This window comes from Artemia sp. Qi Xiang Cuo, chromosome 10, assembly GCF_049724085.1.
Source record: "Artemia sp. Qi Xiang Cuo chromosome 10, ASM4972408v1, whole genome shotgun sequence".
NCBI lineage: Eukaryota > Metazoa > Arthropoda > Branchiopoda > Anostraca > Artemiidae > Artemia > Artemia sp. Qi Xiang Cuo.
In genome coordinates this window covers 75,213,883-75,229,845 of record NC_142803.1, presented here as the reverse complement: position 1 = coordinate 75,229,845, position 15,963 = coordinate 75,213,883, and the positions used below count along the sequence as shown (strand labels likewise).

Sequence of the window (15,963 nt, the reverse complement as noted above, 5' to 3'; positions counted from 1 at the left end):
ATTCTCGTGTGGTATATTCTTCAACGCTTGCCCTCAGGCTCAGGCGGTTGTCTCCACCCTGGAGACATTTTTTTTGTAATATATGGACTAGTTTTGAACAAAATGGCTTTCTTTAAATTTCTGTCCAATCCAAATGAGGAAAAGGGGCGTGAGGGGGGGGGGAGCTTGTTAGTGCCACCCGATCACTTTTTATTTGAAATGAACTAGAACTTTCAATTTCCAATCAAATAAGCCTGCTCCAAAATTTGTACACTCCCCACCCCTTTTATAAAAACTTGACATACCGTTGATGCATTACTCACAAGCCTTTTTGGGTTCTGAGGGATTGTCGATCAAAATTTCGATCAGATGCATTTGAGGAAAAGAAGGCATGGGGGGATGTTGCCCCTTAATTACTGCTGACTCTTAAAACGGGGAGCTAGAGTTTAAAATTTTAATTCAATTGAGGTTCCTCCTAAGTTTTAAGATCATCCCTGTAATGAAAACCCTCTATGTCCTTGGGGTGTAACTGACAACCTATATGCCCAGGCTCTCGGGGTCTGTGTCAACCCTAAAGTTTTATCAACCTAATCTTTAGAAAGTTTCGAGCAAAATTTATCTTGGAAGACGAGAGGGCGGGGGGGGGGCTAGCTGTCTTCAGATAACTTTTAGCTCTTAAAACGGAGCCAGAACTCTCAATTTTCAATCAAATGTGCCCCCTCCGAAATATATATGGCTAACCCTTCCATAAAAACCTTATATGACCCCGATTATAACTTACAATACTTCCCTCCGGATTCTTGGGAGGGATGTCTACCCAGAAATTTTTTTAAATTTTGTCTGGACAATTTTAAACAAAAAGGCTATCTCAAAATATTGATCGGGTACATTTGGGAAAAAAAGTCCCCTCTGAAGTTACACGACCAACCCTTCCATAAAAGCCTTATATGCCTTGGAAAAATAACTTACAACACTTGTCCCACGGGCTCTAGGGGGTTGTGTTCACCCTAGAGTTTTTGTCAACTGATGTTTGAAGCATGTTTTAACAAAATAGCTATTTCAAAATTTTGATTGAACTCATGCTAGAAAAGACGACGTGAGGGGAACATCTAGTTGTCCTCTGATCACTTTTAACATTTAAAATAGGCACTAGAACTTCCAATTTCCAATTGAAATAGCCCCTTTGAAGTTTGTACAACAACCCCAGCCATATGAATTGCCTCTTGGAAAGAAATTAATAATAAAATACTAAAACCTTATTATCTGTCCTATAGAAACGAAAAAGAAAATAAGAAATATATTATTAAGCAGGCATACTAGCTTATACTAAATAAGCTAGCATTTTGAATATTTTTCTTGGCTCAGGGAAGTGAACATAGAAGGTAATAAGTAATCGCATCAGTGTGAACCGCAGAAAATTCTGAAGTTTGAAATTTGTGGAAGAATTGAAGAAAACTTACATAAGGTTAATTTGAAGCTTTATTACACTAGTAGCCTAGCTGAATACAGTTTAGGCTAGGGGCTTTTCCTAAGCCTAGGCTGTAGCCTATTGAAAACTTTCATAGCTAGGTGAATTATACTGTGCCTGTTTCAAATGGACAGGCTTAAGACTAGGCCTAGAGCCATAGATATACTTAGGGCAGGGGTATTTGTCTGATTAGATTTCTAAAAGTGTCCTTTTTCAGCACTTTCATTGAATAACATCCTAGCCAATCCTTTTTAAAGGTTATCATTGAAAAAAAAAGTCGAATTCATCTCCCTAGATTTCAGAAAATACATAGATAAAAAGGTACTTTTTCTTATTTTGGAAAGAGTTATCCTAGGTTATGAAAATGAAAACTTTTAGAGATGGATTTACAGACAAAAGTACATCTAGGAAAGGTAGCCTATGATTGGTAAAATTCTACTTTTGGCTATCTTGGAAAGGGGTTAAGGTAGGAAAACAAAACTTTCAGGGATGGGTCTACAGGCTATAGTATGGCCCAGGAAGGTATTTTGAAGTACTTACCTCCACTACCTTCCCCTAAGGGGTCCTGAAATTTGTCTATATGACAGGTCTATACATATTGATATCTTGACAAAACAACATTTTACCCTAATTTTCAGTAATCAGTTTCTTTTCCTCTGGCTTTAGTTCTAAAAATGTAATTCCTGTTAATTAAGTAGAATTATAAGCCATATCAATGTTTTTTTCAAAATTTAGGAAATGTATATGCATATCTTTGAAACCTTATAAATTGGGACTGAGCAATAGGCTATTGTGAAGCTGAAAACAATTTTGTTGTACTTTGTTTAAGCAGAAGATCTGTTCTGCAAGGTTTTACTTTTATAACACACATATTTTTAAACATCAGGACCCTCTAGAGGGAGGAGTGGAGGTAGGTGCTTCAAAGTACCTTCCCAGGACATACTTTAGCCTGTAGACCCATCCCTGAAGGTGTCATTTTCCTAATTTAACCACTTTCTAAGATAGCCAAAAGTAGCTAAAGTAGAATTTTATCCTATGATCTTTGGACTAGGCTATCTTTAACAAAATATCAATGTAAAAATTTTGATTTTGAAAGGAGGGTAGGTTGGGGGTTTTAGTTGCCTTATGATCATTTTTTAATCTTAAAAATGTGCAAGAATGCAATTTCTGGTAATTTTCTTGTGATTCATATTATTGACTTATGAATAAAGTAAATTCTCAAACACACCAAGTATCCCTGTCAAAATTCCCCAATCAGTTTGTTTTTCCCAAACTTTTAGTTACTAATGCCAAAAGTCTTAATTTTGAAAAGCTTACTGAACTTGAGGTGCTTTCAGAATCAAATCTAATCAATATTATAGCTATTATGGAAGTACAGTCCCACGACCCAGGGTCTCTGTGCCTGACAAATTATTCAGAGTTTATTAAACTCTGTCCTTTAGACCACCCACTTGGAAAAAAAGGTGGCAGTGTTTTGTTCTTTACTAAGAGTAACCTTTACCCAAAGGTTATTCGAGTCCTTAGTTTATCCAAGTACAATGAAATCCTCTGGCTAAGTATTAGACCAAAAGTTCTCCCTTGTCCATTTAATATTATTGCAATAGCTGTTTTCGATTACTCCCCAAATCAAAATATCGAGTCAAAACGTAAATTCATCCAGCAATTGCAGACAAGTGTTGATTTTGTTATTTATAAATACCCCAAGGCGGGTCTTTTTTTATTGTACGGGCAAACCGACCTAAAATGGTTTACTTTTGACTCCTCACTAACAGTAAAGAAAATATTTGACGAATCTATAACTGGAGGAGATGACTCTCGTAAAGAAGCTTTAATTAACGTGCACTATTTTTGCTACCGTCTTTCCCATTAGCCTCCATTAGGTGGGAGTTACCATCTTTCGATTCTTTTATCCTCCTCCTCAAATTTTAATCATTCTCTCTCAATAACTTATAGCAGTTATTGTCCTCTTCAAAATTCTGGTCTTCTTTCTTTTGGTATGTGACTGAATACTGAAGATTGGTCTGATGTTTATAGTTTAAAAAATATTGATGAGAAAATGGCTTTGTTCCACAAAAAGCTAATTGACAAATATCAAATTTGCTTCCTGGAAAAATTTTTCAAAATTGCTCCAGTGACAAACCCTTTATTAACCAAACTATAAAAACACTAATTAGAACAAAATTGAAGCTTTTCAAAAATTGTAAACCAGATGAAGCCAATAAACTAAGAAAATCAATTAAAAGAGAAATTCACAAATTGGCACAATTGTACTACAAAAATAAGGTCAAAGTGTTGTTTACTAATAAACCCAAAAACTGGTATTCTGAGGTTAAAAAGCTGTGTGGCAGGAGGCTTGAACAGCTTAACTTCAATCTACCCAAGTCCCCTGATATTACTGCCAATAATCTCAATAAATTCCTCACTTCCATTGTCCAGAGTCTTCCACCACTGTCCAACCAATTACCATCAGGAGCCCTTTCCCCTTCTTTACCCACTGTTTCTCCATCTAAGAGAGAAAGAAGAATTCAAAAACTAAGAAAGACAAGTATTTGTCCTTTGGATATTCCCTTTCCTCTTATTAGTGCCTTTGGTGATTTCTTTTCTAAGCCCTTGTCTTTCCTGTTTAACAAGAATACTGAGTCTGGGCAAATTCCTACAATTTGGAAACAGGGTTTCATAACCCCTTTGAAAAAAAAAATGGAAAGCTTGGTTTTGAAGGCATCCAGCCTATTACTCTTACTCCTATTTTCTCAAAACTTTATGAAGGATTACTTGCAGATTGGCTAAAGGAAAAAATCCTACCTCTTACTGACTTGAAACAATTTGGGAACCTAAAATCCACCTCTACTTCCCATTACCTTGTTTTTCTTATTGATCACATTGGGAAAATCCTTGAAAAGCCTAATTCCTGGCTAAATTTAATTTCCATCAACCTTCAGAAAGCATTTGACCTTGTTAACCACAATATTTTAATTGAGAAACTTGTCAACAAGTTCAATATTGATCCCTTACTGGTGAAATTAGTTGCCTCCTTCTTAACAAATAGATTGCAAGTTGTCAAATACCAAAATCATTATTCAAATCCTCTCCCTGTCCACAACGGCATACCCCAAGGGACTCTCCTTGGCCCCCTCCTTTTTTCAGTAATGATCAACAGCATCACAAAGTAATTTCCTGACCAATGGAAATTTGTTGATGACCTAACGGTTGTTGAAACTTGCTTCAGAAATTTAATAAGTGACTCTATGAGTATCCTCAATGAAATTGGAGATGAGGTCTTAGACTTGGACATGACAGTAAACCCCTCTAAGTCCATGATAATGCCCATTTGTTTCCTCAAATCCTCGCCCTATTTTCTTAATCCTATCCCTCCTGAAATTTCTGTGTCCTCATTTAAACTACTTGGCGTCACAATTTCTTCAAATTTAAAGTGGGATATCCATGTTAATGACATCATCCATAGAGCTAATGTGTCTATCACCCTCCTTAAGCTCCTAAATAAATTCAGCGTCCCCCCTTCCCACTCCTTAAGAATTTACATGTCTTTTGTCTGCCCGCATCTAGAATATGCTTGTCCAGTTTGGCACCCTGGTATCTCTCACAAGGAATTGGAAAAAATCAAATCACTTCAAAAAAGGGCCTTGCAAATAATTTTCAAAGAAGGCAAGGTGCCATACTCTCTGCTCCTAAAAAAAGCTAGTCTGAAAACCCTGGAGCAAAGGAGGGTTTTGTTGTGCCTCCGTTTTGCAAAAAAATGCCATAACAAACCCTTGGACGGCAAGTATTTTCCCCAAACGTCACTCCCCATCCAGATTATGGCCGCCTCAAGCTGTTTCTGAGCCCATCCCTGCTTTGTCCCCCATTTGCTGCGTTACTTCCTGATACAAAAGAACTTTTATCCCCTTCATTACAGAAAAAATGAATAAAATGTCTCAATAGTTTCTCTTTTCTTTTCCCCTCTTTTTTGTTTATTAGCTGATGGTAATGCCCAGGTTCTTGCACTCTTTTGCTTGCCCCTTTCCTTTCTTGACCAGTTTTTATTGTTTTTAACTCTTTTATTGATTTACTGTAGTTTAATTGTTGACACTTTCTTACTATCCCTTTTAATTTAAATGCATTTATGTCTCGCTCTAAGTTTGGTTTGACCAGTTTTTAATGCATTTATGTCTTGCTCTAAGTTTAGTTTGACAAATTTTGTTTTTTAATTTTTTAATTGCCTTTTTACAGTTCTAATTATTGACTTTTAAATGATGTTCATTATGGTTCTCTCTATTTTGTTGTTGTTCTTTGCATTTTTAGTATAAGCATTTATATTGTTGACTCCAAAGTCTGAATTTGGCCCTTTGTGGGCTTGTGATAGCGATTTTTTTGAAATAAATATCTCATCTCATCTCACATACCACTAAATACCTTTTTTTATGCTCTTTCCAATTATAATAATCATTTTTGTCAGAAATGAATTTTACCCCCACACCTATATATACCACTTCAAGGTATATATTTACACATTAGGGGGGGGGGAATTATAAAATTACCTCTCATTTACATAAGAAATAAAATTTACCCCCATCCCCCTTAATGTGCAAAACAAAAAAATCCTGGATCCACCCCTGGCCACATTAAAACTTAAAATGAACAGAAATTATTATGTATATGAAGGGGGTTGCCTCCTCCTCAACACCTCACTCCTTAGGCTAAAGTTTTTTAGTACTTTTACAAAAGCTTCTTATTGTTCTAAATTATACCACTAGGCCTATTGTGTTTTAAGAGTCATTGTTAAAGAATTGGGACACAATTCAAACTTTAGTGTAAAGAGCAAGATGTTGGGGAGGAGGCAACCCCTTTTCCATGTGTCACAATTTCTGTTTGCTTCAAATTTTAGTGTTGCTTCTTACTTTTAACTTGTTATTTTAATTTAATTTTTGATTTCTTTTAATGGTTCCAGGAAATCTGGCCCCACCTCTTCAGAGAAATACCCTCCCTCAGAAATATCTTCTAGACACTTCAATTCTGGTGAAAATTTACACAGGACAATTACCCTTAACAACTCCACATATAAAAATGAGACAGAAAAGAGAGCAAGACATTTAAAAATAAATTTGTGAATTCTTGCAAATTCCCTGTGTGTATAATTTCCCCTGACAAATCCATCCCCTGGAAACTTCCCTTCTCATTGAAAACACCCCAACAGAAAATTTGTCTTCCCACCCAAAAATGTATGCATGCTTCCCAATAACAAATAACATGTGTAAACAATGGGCAAATTGGTACTTGTGTATTATAGCTAAACCAGTATACTATACATGAAAGAAGTCAAGTTTGGTTATGAAATGAAATAAACTAAAATAGGATGAAAATTAATAGTTTAGAAACAAATTTGGGCTATATATTTCCACATTAGGGGTTGGGGGAGGTAAAACATAGCATATATTAAATACATAACCTAATCCAAGCTAGGTACCTTCACTCCCCTCCTCCAACCAACAAACAACTGTTGAAATATTGTAATCTCAATGAGAAGCTACACTTTGTGATCCATTTATCTCTTGCAAATAGCAATTTGAGTAATATTGGGTCTGGTTTCCTTGTACAGTCTTTAGTGCTGGTTTAGTTATAATGCACAGAGTACTGGTAAATTTTATAACTTAAAAACCTTTCCCCTGGGGCTGTGGGGTTCATGTTATATCCAAAGATTTAGTTACTGGGCTTTTCATTTATGATGAAATGGCCATCTAAAAATTTTTATCAGACAATTTTGGGGAAAAAGAGGTGGGGGAGCCCTAGTTTCCCTCCAATCTGTTTGTTCACTTGAAAAGGGCACTAGAACTATTAATATATGTTCAAATGAGCCCTCTTATAATATTCTAGGACCACTAGGTTGATAAAAATCATCCCCTGGGAAAAAAAAACAAATAAACATGCATCTACAATCTTTCTTGTGGCTAAAAATACAAAATTCCACACTTTTACACATAGGAGCTTGAAACCTCCACAGTTGGATTTTCTTATCTGATGGTTTGATTTTCATTACGATTCTATGACTTTTAGGGAGTGATTCCCCCTTTTTATGGAAATCAGAAAATTTTCTGAGGCTTGTTGCTGTTAATGGGTAAGACAAAATCTGATGGAACTTATATATTTGAAATCAATATAATAAGCTAATTCTTTTGATATACTTGTTGGTGTCAAATTCCGTTTTTTAGAGTTTTGGTTACTATTGAGCCTGGTCGCTCCTCTCAGTTTGTTACCAGAAACCTTTCAGGGAGAGATCTACAGACTATAACATGTCCAGAAAGGTATTTTGAAGTAACAATCTTCACTCATTCTCCCTTTCGAGGGTACTGACCTTTGATAAACTTTTAAAAAATCTGTATGAGTGAAACCTTGCAAAATAGATTTTCTGCTTAAATGAAGTACAAGAAAAGTATTTTCAGCTTTGTAACTATTCAATAGCAATGCAAATACATTTCCTAAATTTAGAACAAAAAACCTACTGATATGGCTTAGAATTCTACTCAAAATAACAGGAATTGCATAGATGGTAAAATTTTAGAGGAAACTGAAAATTAAGGAATAATGCTGTTTTGTTAAAATTCCAATATGTGTATCTACTACTACTACTAACAACTCACTGCAGCACCAAGCTGCTTGAGGCCAACATAGCTATGCACACTCCTCCTCCATCCCAATCTATTCAAAGCCTCCCTTTTTACACCCCCACCATGAAGTTCCCATTTCCTTTGAATCAAAACAGTTTTTACAGTTTCAATTATTTACAACACATCAAAACCAGACATAGATCATTGAATTACTGACCTTTTTTCCTGTGCTAGTAAAAGCATAATGCTTATAAGGTTATACCATTTCATCAAAGATTCTCTTGTGACTTGTGGTAAAGTATTTGCAAAGAGGGTTAAAAATTTTTTTCCTTTTGCTACTCTGTTTAATTTTAAAAGGTCTGAAAACATAAGAGAGTTAGATTGAAAAAAATATTTTAAAATGAAAAAGAGAAAGCATGGTGCTTATACAGAGGGGGGGGACAGAATTTAGTGATAAATTTGGAGATATTTTCATCATCAAGCTATGAATAAGATGAACATACCACTTAAGACCTTTTTTTATGCTCTTTCAAAATATAACCGTCATTTTACTCAAATTAAATGGACCCTTTAAGATGATACCCTTTTCTCTTATTTTTTACAATTTAGTTTGAGTCTTTTTCTTGTATTTTCTGCAATTTTGTTTGAGTCTTATTTTCTTTTTCTTTAGGTTTTGGGCATTATATATTAATCTGAAATACATAGTAATTGAATGCATGATAGATTAAAGGGTACTTATGTATTATATCACAAACACTCTGCTCAAATTAGGACATTTGAATTTTTCTTGAATACCTAGGCCCACCTCCATAACTTCTAATGTTTGCGCAATTATTAACCGTGTATGAAGCCTAATCCTGAGATAAAAACAATAGAATTAAAAAAATTGTGGTAGAATTGGAATTGCCATTCAAAACTTTTCCTATATATAATCTTCTTACCGTAAAAATTGCAGCCCCTCCCCTCTGTCCCTCTTAATGAGACAAAATTAAGCTATAAATTATATTCAAATTTGGAGAATAGTTGATTAAAACAGAAGCAACCCCAAAACATGATTCATAGAAAATTGTAGGCTATATTATAACCAAAAGTAAAAATTTGATTATTATTTGCAGATTGTTTTCTTGTAAAGATAATTTTCTGATGTTATTTTTTCAAATGGTTGGTTGTTATTTCTTACTCTGCTACCTGTTATCTGTGCTTGAATATTGATCAAACAGTTTGTGGTATTGACTTGATCCAACAGGAACCAAAACTAAAAAAAGAGCAACTACAAAACAAAAAAGAGTTGTTTTCATTTTTGACCAGGTGGTGTATCTCTTCTGAAATTTTGAGTTTCAATGCTGCTATGTGAAAATTTATTTTTAAGTTGTTGTTATCCTTTGCCGTTGTGGAAAAGTTTTTACTTACTCCCTTCTCTTCAACTGAAAGTGAATATTTGTCCAAATCTTGCCCAAATAGCCAAATTATTGGAAAACAGTCTACTTGTCAGTTGAAAAAATCTTAAAAGGACTGGTTGCTATCAAGGTGTGCATACAGTGTACAAGCATTGGAGTCTACAACTCCATCCATAAAGTACTAGCAGCAAGGTATATACAATGTACTTCAGACTTTCAATACTCTACTCCACTAGCAGTATTAGGGTAAATATTATACAGTACTTTTGATAAAATGGTACATATAAAATTATGATGTATGATATTTATGGCTAGTATATGGCTTGCCACTGAATTAGATTGTACTGTTAATTGTGATTCAGAAACTATTGATATTCCTAGTTGCAAGCTATACAAATTTACATTTGTTACTTTTCTGAGAATTTTACATATAAAAACAGTTTTTGCTCAAATTAAAGCTGTCAAAACCCAAGTTGTGCTTCTAAAGTGTCAGCAGCTTTGGGAGTTCTGCTCATGGCAGCTTTGGAACTTTTTGCTCACCTGCCCCCTCCCTCCCATAAACACATTGCCCTTCACATTCGTTTTTTAGCACTTCAAAAAATGTCTTATTGTTCTAATCAAACCTTGTTTTTCAGGAGTTATTATTTAAGAATTTCAACAAAATTCAAACTTTAACATGAAGAGTAAGGTGTTGAGAAGAGGGCAACCCCATTCATTCGGTTGGTTTTAAGTTTCAATGTTGCTCCTTATTTTCAGTTGATAAAAACTTAAAAAATTGTAAAGGTCAAACAACAAAATGTCGTTTGTTGACAAAATGTCAACAAACAATTATTCAGATATACCTCAAATTACTGGAAAACTGAGTCATAGATTGGCCATGGCATTCAGTAAGATCCAATGAATCTAATTAAAAGAGCTAAATTAGGCCAGTAGCCTTGAGAAAACCAGAAATACCCAAGACAATGAACAAGTCCCAATTGGGGCCCTGGGGGTCTTCTAAGTTATTTCTGTGGTTTTCCAGGGAATTTGACTTAATTTTCTTCCATCTCCACTGTAAATGAAAAAAATAATTATCTCTTTGGCATCACAGCTTTCAATAAAAAAAGGTATCATCATTTAAAAATGATATATTCACTCCTATAGTATATGCATTCCTTTCAACTTAAGAATCAAAGTCTTGACTACGAATGATGTAAGAATCTTAAAACAATTGGGAAACTGCATTCGATATTGCTTTATCTCATTTCATAAAGATGATACTTTCATCAATATATGAAGAACCATGTATATTGCAAATTTGCAATTGTATCTGTCTGGTTCTTATGCAAATTTGCAATTGTATCTGTCTGGTTTTTATGCAAAGTAACACAAGAGACAAAAATTAATGAATAAGAGAGTAGTGAAGAATTATGGTATGTAAAGTAGTATTTGGCAAGGATAGTCACTAGTGATAAATCACTATGGGTGGTACCATGATTGGGTGATTTTTGGGGATTTGGGAACACAATTTTTTTTGGGATGACATATAGATTTTTGGGGAAATCTCCGAAAATTCTGGGATAGTGCAAGCCCTGCTTGATTTCTAATCAGGAAAATTGAAATATTTAACCACACGAGAAAAGAAAAGCTCTGACTTTGCCGTTGACGCAATTTAGAATTGCTGCAAAATTAATTCAAAGTCAGCCGAACGCCGCCGCCTCTACCGGTGGCGCTGCGCCGGCCACACTTAGACAACGGTCAACCAGGCCCCTGGTTGGCAGCGTTCGGTTGATGTGTCGGTGTGGTGCTGGGGTCCAAGTGTAACATTCACCCTAACCCAGCCAAAAAAGGGAACTTAAATAGTGCAAACATTTTATTTTGTCAATTACAGAATTTTCTGCCTATGTAGTATATTGGTTTGTACCAAAGTAATAAAGGCTCAACTCAGCCCTTAGTAACAAGATATCAAGGATATCTCCTAGAGAGACTAAGGGGGATTATTTAGCTTTTTTCTAGAAGGGAAGGAAGGAGTAGATGAAAAATCAAAAATTTAAATGTTAGGGGCAGGTTTTGGGTGTGGATGGGTCCTATACGAGGAGAAGATTCACCCCCCCCCCCACTCACTCACTCTTTTAGAGGATATGCATCCGTGTTAAAGTACTTCATTCTTACATTGTATTTAAGAACTTGTGTGTTGTGTCCTGCTGGTGCCACTCTATAAGAACATAGATAAAATAGACCTGAAGTTATTTTTCTTCAAGAAATAAAGGAAGCTAGGAATGGTATAAGTTGAATTTTGATTTAAAATGAATTCATTTTTGCAGGTTTAAGTGTGTGTTTTTGGTATTTTATTTTTACATATAGTATTTATTCTTAGTAAAACAAGAAATATTTGAATTTTGACTGTATTGAAGAATAAGTTTTTTTTGCATTTTGGGATGTTAGTTCTCTAAAGTATTCTTATTGAATGCTTGTTAAAGCAAGGGATATGGGCTAGGGATTTTGTAGTCCTAACTCTGATCCTGGTGATATAATTTAAGATTTGGACATTTTTAACCAATTCCTGTAAGATATGAGTATTTTTTGAAAAAAAGATGATTATGACATCAGGTAAAGTGAAATGAATACATATTAGGAAAAGCAACATCCTTAAATGCTCAAGGGAGTCTCTATCATCTCTTGGTTCACTTAATGGGCACCCCAGTTCAATGGAGTCTCTATCATCTCTTGGTTCACTTAATGGGCACCCCAGTTCAAGGGAGTCTCTATCATCTCTTGGTTCACTTAATGGGCACCCCATTTCAAGGGAGTCTCTATCATCTCTTGGTTCACTTAATGGGCACCCCAGTTCAAAGGAGTCTCTATCATCTCTTGGTTCACTTAATGGGCACCCCAGTTCAAGGGAGGCTCTATCATCTCTTGGTTCACTTAATGGGCACCCCAGTTCAAGGGAGGCTCTATCATCTCTTGGTTCACTTAATGGGCACCCCAGTTCAAGGGAGTCTCTATCATCTCTTGGTTCACTTAATGGGCACCCCAGTTCAAGGGAGGCTCTATCATCTCTTGGTTCACTTAATGGGCACCCCAGTTCAAGGGAGGCTCTATCATCTCTTGGTTCACTTAATGGGCACCCCAGTTCTTCTGTCAAATTCTTTTGAGAAATTTGTTGGGGTCCACATTTTATTTCACCTTTTTTATTTTAAAGACATGTTATTTTGTTTTTGAAATGTAGATTGATATTTCTCATCCTCTTATATCTTATGAACATCAAACACTGTATTTTACTGGTGTATTTTTGTATTACTGGTACATTGTATTTTACTGGTGGCCTTTAAGTGCCCTGAATCTTGTATCTGCAAGATATGGTTCAGTGACCTTATATCTCTCCCCAGAATCAAAAACACCGACTTACATTACCATAAGTTTTGGTTTAATTCCAAGAATTTTCCTGTAGGTTTGGGATGGGAACTTTTTTCTTACACTCTGATATACATTGCATTTGGGTTTTTTGCTAAAATATTTATCAGTTTTATTGTTAGAACCAAAATATTCGACTTTTCTATGTTCTTATAGTATGTGTGTATCCAACAGGTCACAATCCCGTCAATTCAGCTATGGAAGAAGAAACTAATAAGCAAAAGGCATTAGAAGAGCGCAAAGCACGTGAATTGGAAACCAAACATTCAATCCTGTCTCAAGTATTGGATCAAGAGGCACGTGCTCGTCTCAACACAATTTCAGTTGCTAAGCCTGAGAAGGCCTCTCAAATTGAAAATATGTTAATACAAATGGCTCAAACAGGGAGAATCCGAGGTCGTCTTAATGATAAAGAACTTCTTGGATTGTTAGAACAAGTTGGTGCAATGCAGCAGTCCAAACCTAGTGTGACTGTGAAATTTGACAGGAGAAGGGCCATGTTGGATGATAGTGATGATGATTATTAGTGAAAATACATTGTTTTTCACCCTGCCTCCTTTTTAATTTTTGTGACTATTCTCTTTTCTTGAATTGGCTTTCCATTTACTTCATTTTATACATTGAGTATAGTTTGTGTTCCAGGATTAACTCTCATCTGCTACTGATTAACTCTACTCAGTCCCATGAGAGCTTCAAGAGATACCTTCTTAACCAATATTGGGTGGAATGCTAGAATTATTTCAAAGTTACAAGCAGTAGTGTTAGCAAATAAATTGGAAAAAAAGGCCAGGATTGGAAAGAGATAAATAATTTGTCTCTAAGTTAGGCTTTTTGATTACCTATAGATTCCAAAATTAGAATTTTGTAGATAAGTTTTCAATATTCACTTTATTATTTGCAATTAAGATTAAAAAATGTTTCAAGCTAGGTTCGGTCAAGAGTTCAGAGTAATTGAGCTAGAAAAAAGAAAAATTGATAATTATTAATGTTCCTTTTTTATAGGAATTTGTTTTTTAATTTTTTTATGTTTTTCCTTTCTTTCACTCAAAACCTAATATTTCACGAAATTCGAGATTTAGACTTGCCAAATAAGATATATTTCAAGGCATGCTAAATCTTGGTCTAAAACAAAATTAAAAACTGATTTTTTCTTTCCTGTAAATATATATTTCTTTTTCTTTCTTTCAATCAAAACTTAAATGTTAAAAATTTGATACATGTACTAATCAAGGGGCATATTTCGAGGCTTAGTAAAATTCAGTTTTAAATACAGTAGCTAAAAAAAACTTTAGTTTCAGATATCTGAGTTAGATGGAATTTGGTCTTCCCAAAGCTGACCAGGTAATCATCTTAAACTAAAATTCCTTAAATTAGGTTTGCAAGTCCCTTTTGATAATTAATCCAAAGGCTAGGAAGTTCTCCAAGAGAAGCTAGCTCAATCAGTTGTTAGAAACATCGATACTTGCAAATAGTTAATAGTGGAGTTTAAAATAGAAAAAAAAACATGATCAGAAATTGACAAACCATCTCTGCTCAGTGTAAAATAATGCATATATTATTTACATATTCAACTTTCTTCTCTATGTTTAATAGTCAAAAATCAATTTTCCCATTTTGTTTCCTATCATTGGGTACTTCTTCCAATATAGGTTGATTGCTTACAATATTCTGTGTCATTGAAGTGCTTCCTCTATTGGGATTGAAAATATATGGGCCAGCCAGAACCAACTCAATTGCATAACTTTTCTCATTCATTTAGCTTTCTATATCTGTAATTGCCATGTTAATTCTAGCTTACTGGAATAGTCAAGACTTACTGAAAGTTTACTCCAGAACATGCCCATATATCTAACGATTATGCAAATAGGATTGTTATGTCTTAATATTGCCAAATAATAAACATGTTTGATGCTTTTTTGTAATGCACAATTTTTGTTGCAATTTATCTTTGCTTTTTAGAGTGAAAATGTTAGATTCACAACTTCCACTAGATATGGACAAGAGCTTAAAGAGATAGATGCAGCCTTTTCATCCAGCATTTCAAGATAGTTGAATTGAGTGGGAAGGGGTCATAAGAAGGGATGAAAAGAAATTGGAACTTCATGGGAGGAGATAGAGAGTTGTAGTTTGAACAGATTGGGGTGAAAAAGTAGACTGCATACCTCTGGTTGCTGAATCAGTTTCTACTCATTGAAATTGAATTGAGCTAACCTCTAGTACGTATCTCTAGAATGAAAATATTCTGCTCCAAATAAGTGTTGGTCTACATAAATTTCTACCCAAACGCTGGGATTAAATACCCCGTGTTGAATAAATAAGCTATTTTTAGCTGAAATGATATGTCTGTCCACACATGTAAAGGGGAATGGATTTATCAAGGAGGAACACTTGTGCCTCTATAAAGAGGCGACCCACCACAATGTTAAGCGATTTCCGGTCCTAGTGGTCGCAGAGAGACAGCGGTAATCGCATTTTGTAGCCCAAGCTCAAACTAAGAAACGTGCAAAATTTCACCCCCCTCCGACTTTATCTTTATGGGTAAAAGTGGGCCGGAAGTTTCGACCCTCCGACCACAGCCCCCCTTTAACGTTGTCCGATTGGGCTGAAATTTAGAGGTTAAGCTTTCCTAGGGCCCGGGAGCTTATCCTCGAAATTTCAGCTCAATCCGATCACTCCTTCCCTGTTTTCCAAAAACCAAATATAGCCACTTAAAGTTCATTTGTTTTCTTGTTAGCCACGCCTACAGGCCACAGTTGGCAACTGATCCGAGTGAATGAGGACTCATTCGAAGCAGAATTCGACCTGTTAGGGCCTTTTGATATTTTCAGACCGAAAAAATTATCCCCCGAATTTACATTTACGAAAAACCTCGTTTTCCTATAAGAGCCCATGTTAATTTTTCCCACTATAGCCCCCCTGTAACTCTGTCTGATCGGGCTGAAATTTAGAGGATAAGCTTTCCTGGGGCCTGGGAGCTTATCCTCGAAATTTCAGCTCAATCTGATCACTCCTTCCCTGTTTTCCAAAAACCAAATATCAAGTTTTGTTGGTATTTGCTTGCGTCAAAAATAAATTCCATATACTAAAAATACAATTTAAATTGTGTCTCTTTAGTACAGCGGTA

General features: G+C 35.3%; 1 protein-coding gene across 4 annotated transcripts; it reads left to right on the top strand.

The window, feature by feature from the left end:
• The first annotated feature begins 1,404 nt into the window (after positions 1–1,404).
• PDCD-5 (programmed cell death 5) lies at positions 1,405–14,780 on the top strand. 4 transcript variants are annotated; one of them, XM_089095717.1, is made up of 3 exons: positions 1,534–1,548; positions 10,079–10,162; positions 13,014–14,780. In XM_089095717.1, the coding sequence occupies exons 2-3, from the start codon at positions 10,120–10,122 to the stop codon at positions 13,364–13,366; spliced, it is 396 nt and encodes a 131-aa protein (XP_088951843.1). In that variant the 5' UTR covers positions 1,534–1,548; positions 10,079–10,119; the 3' UTR covers positions 13,367–14,780. The 4 variants fall into 4 exon arrangements, with proteins under 4 accessions (XP_088951845.1, XP_088951844.1, XP_088951843.1 ...); XM_089095719.1 differs by lacking the exons at positions 1,534–1,548; positions 10,079–10,162 and adding an exon at positions 1,405–1,444; XM_089095718.1 differs by lacking the exon at positions 10,079–10,162 and having other exon boundaries at positions 1,473–1,548.
• Positions 14,781–15,963: the final 1,183 nt, after the last annotated feature.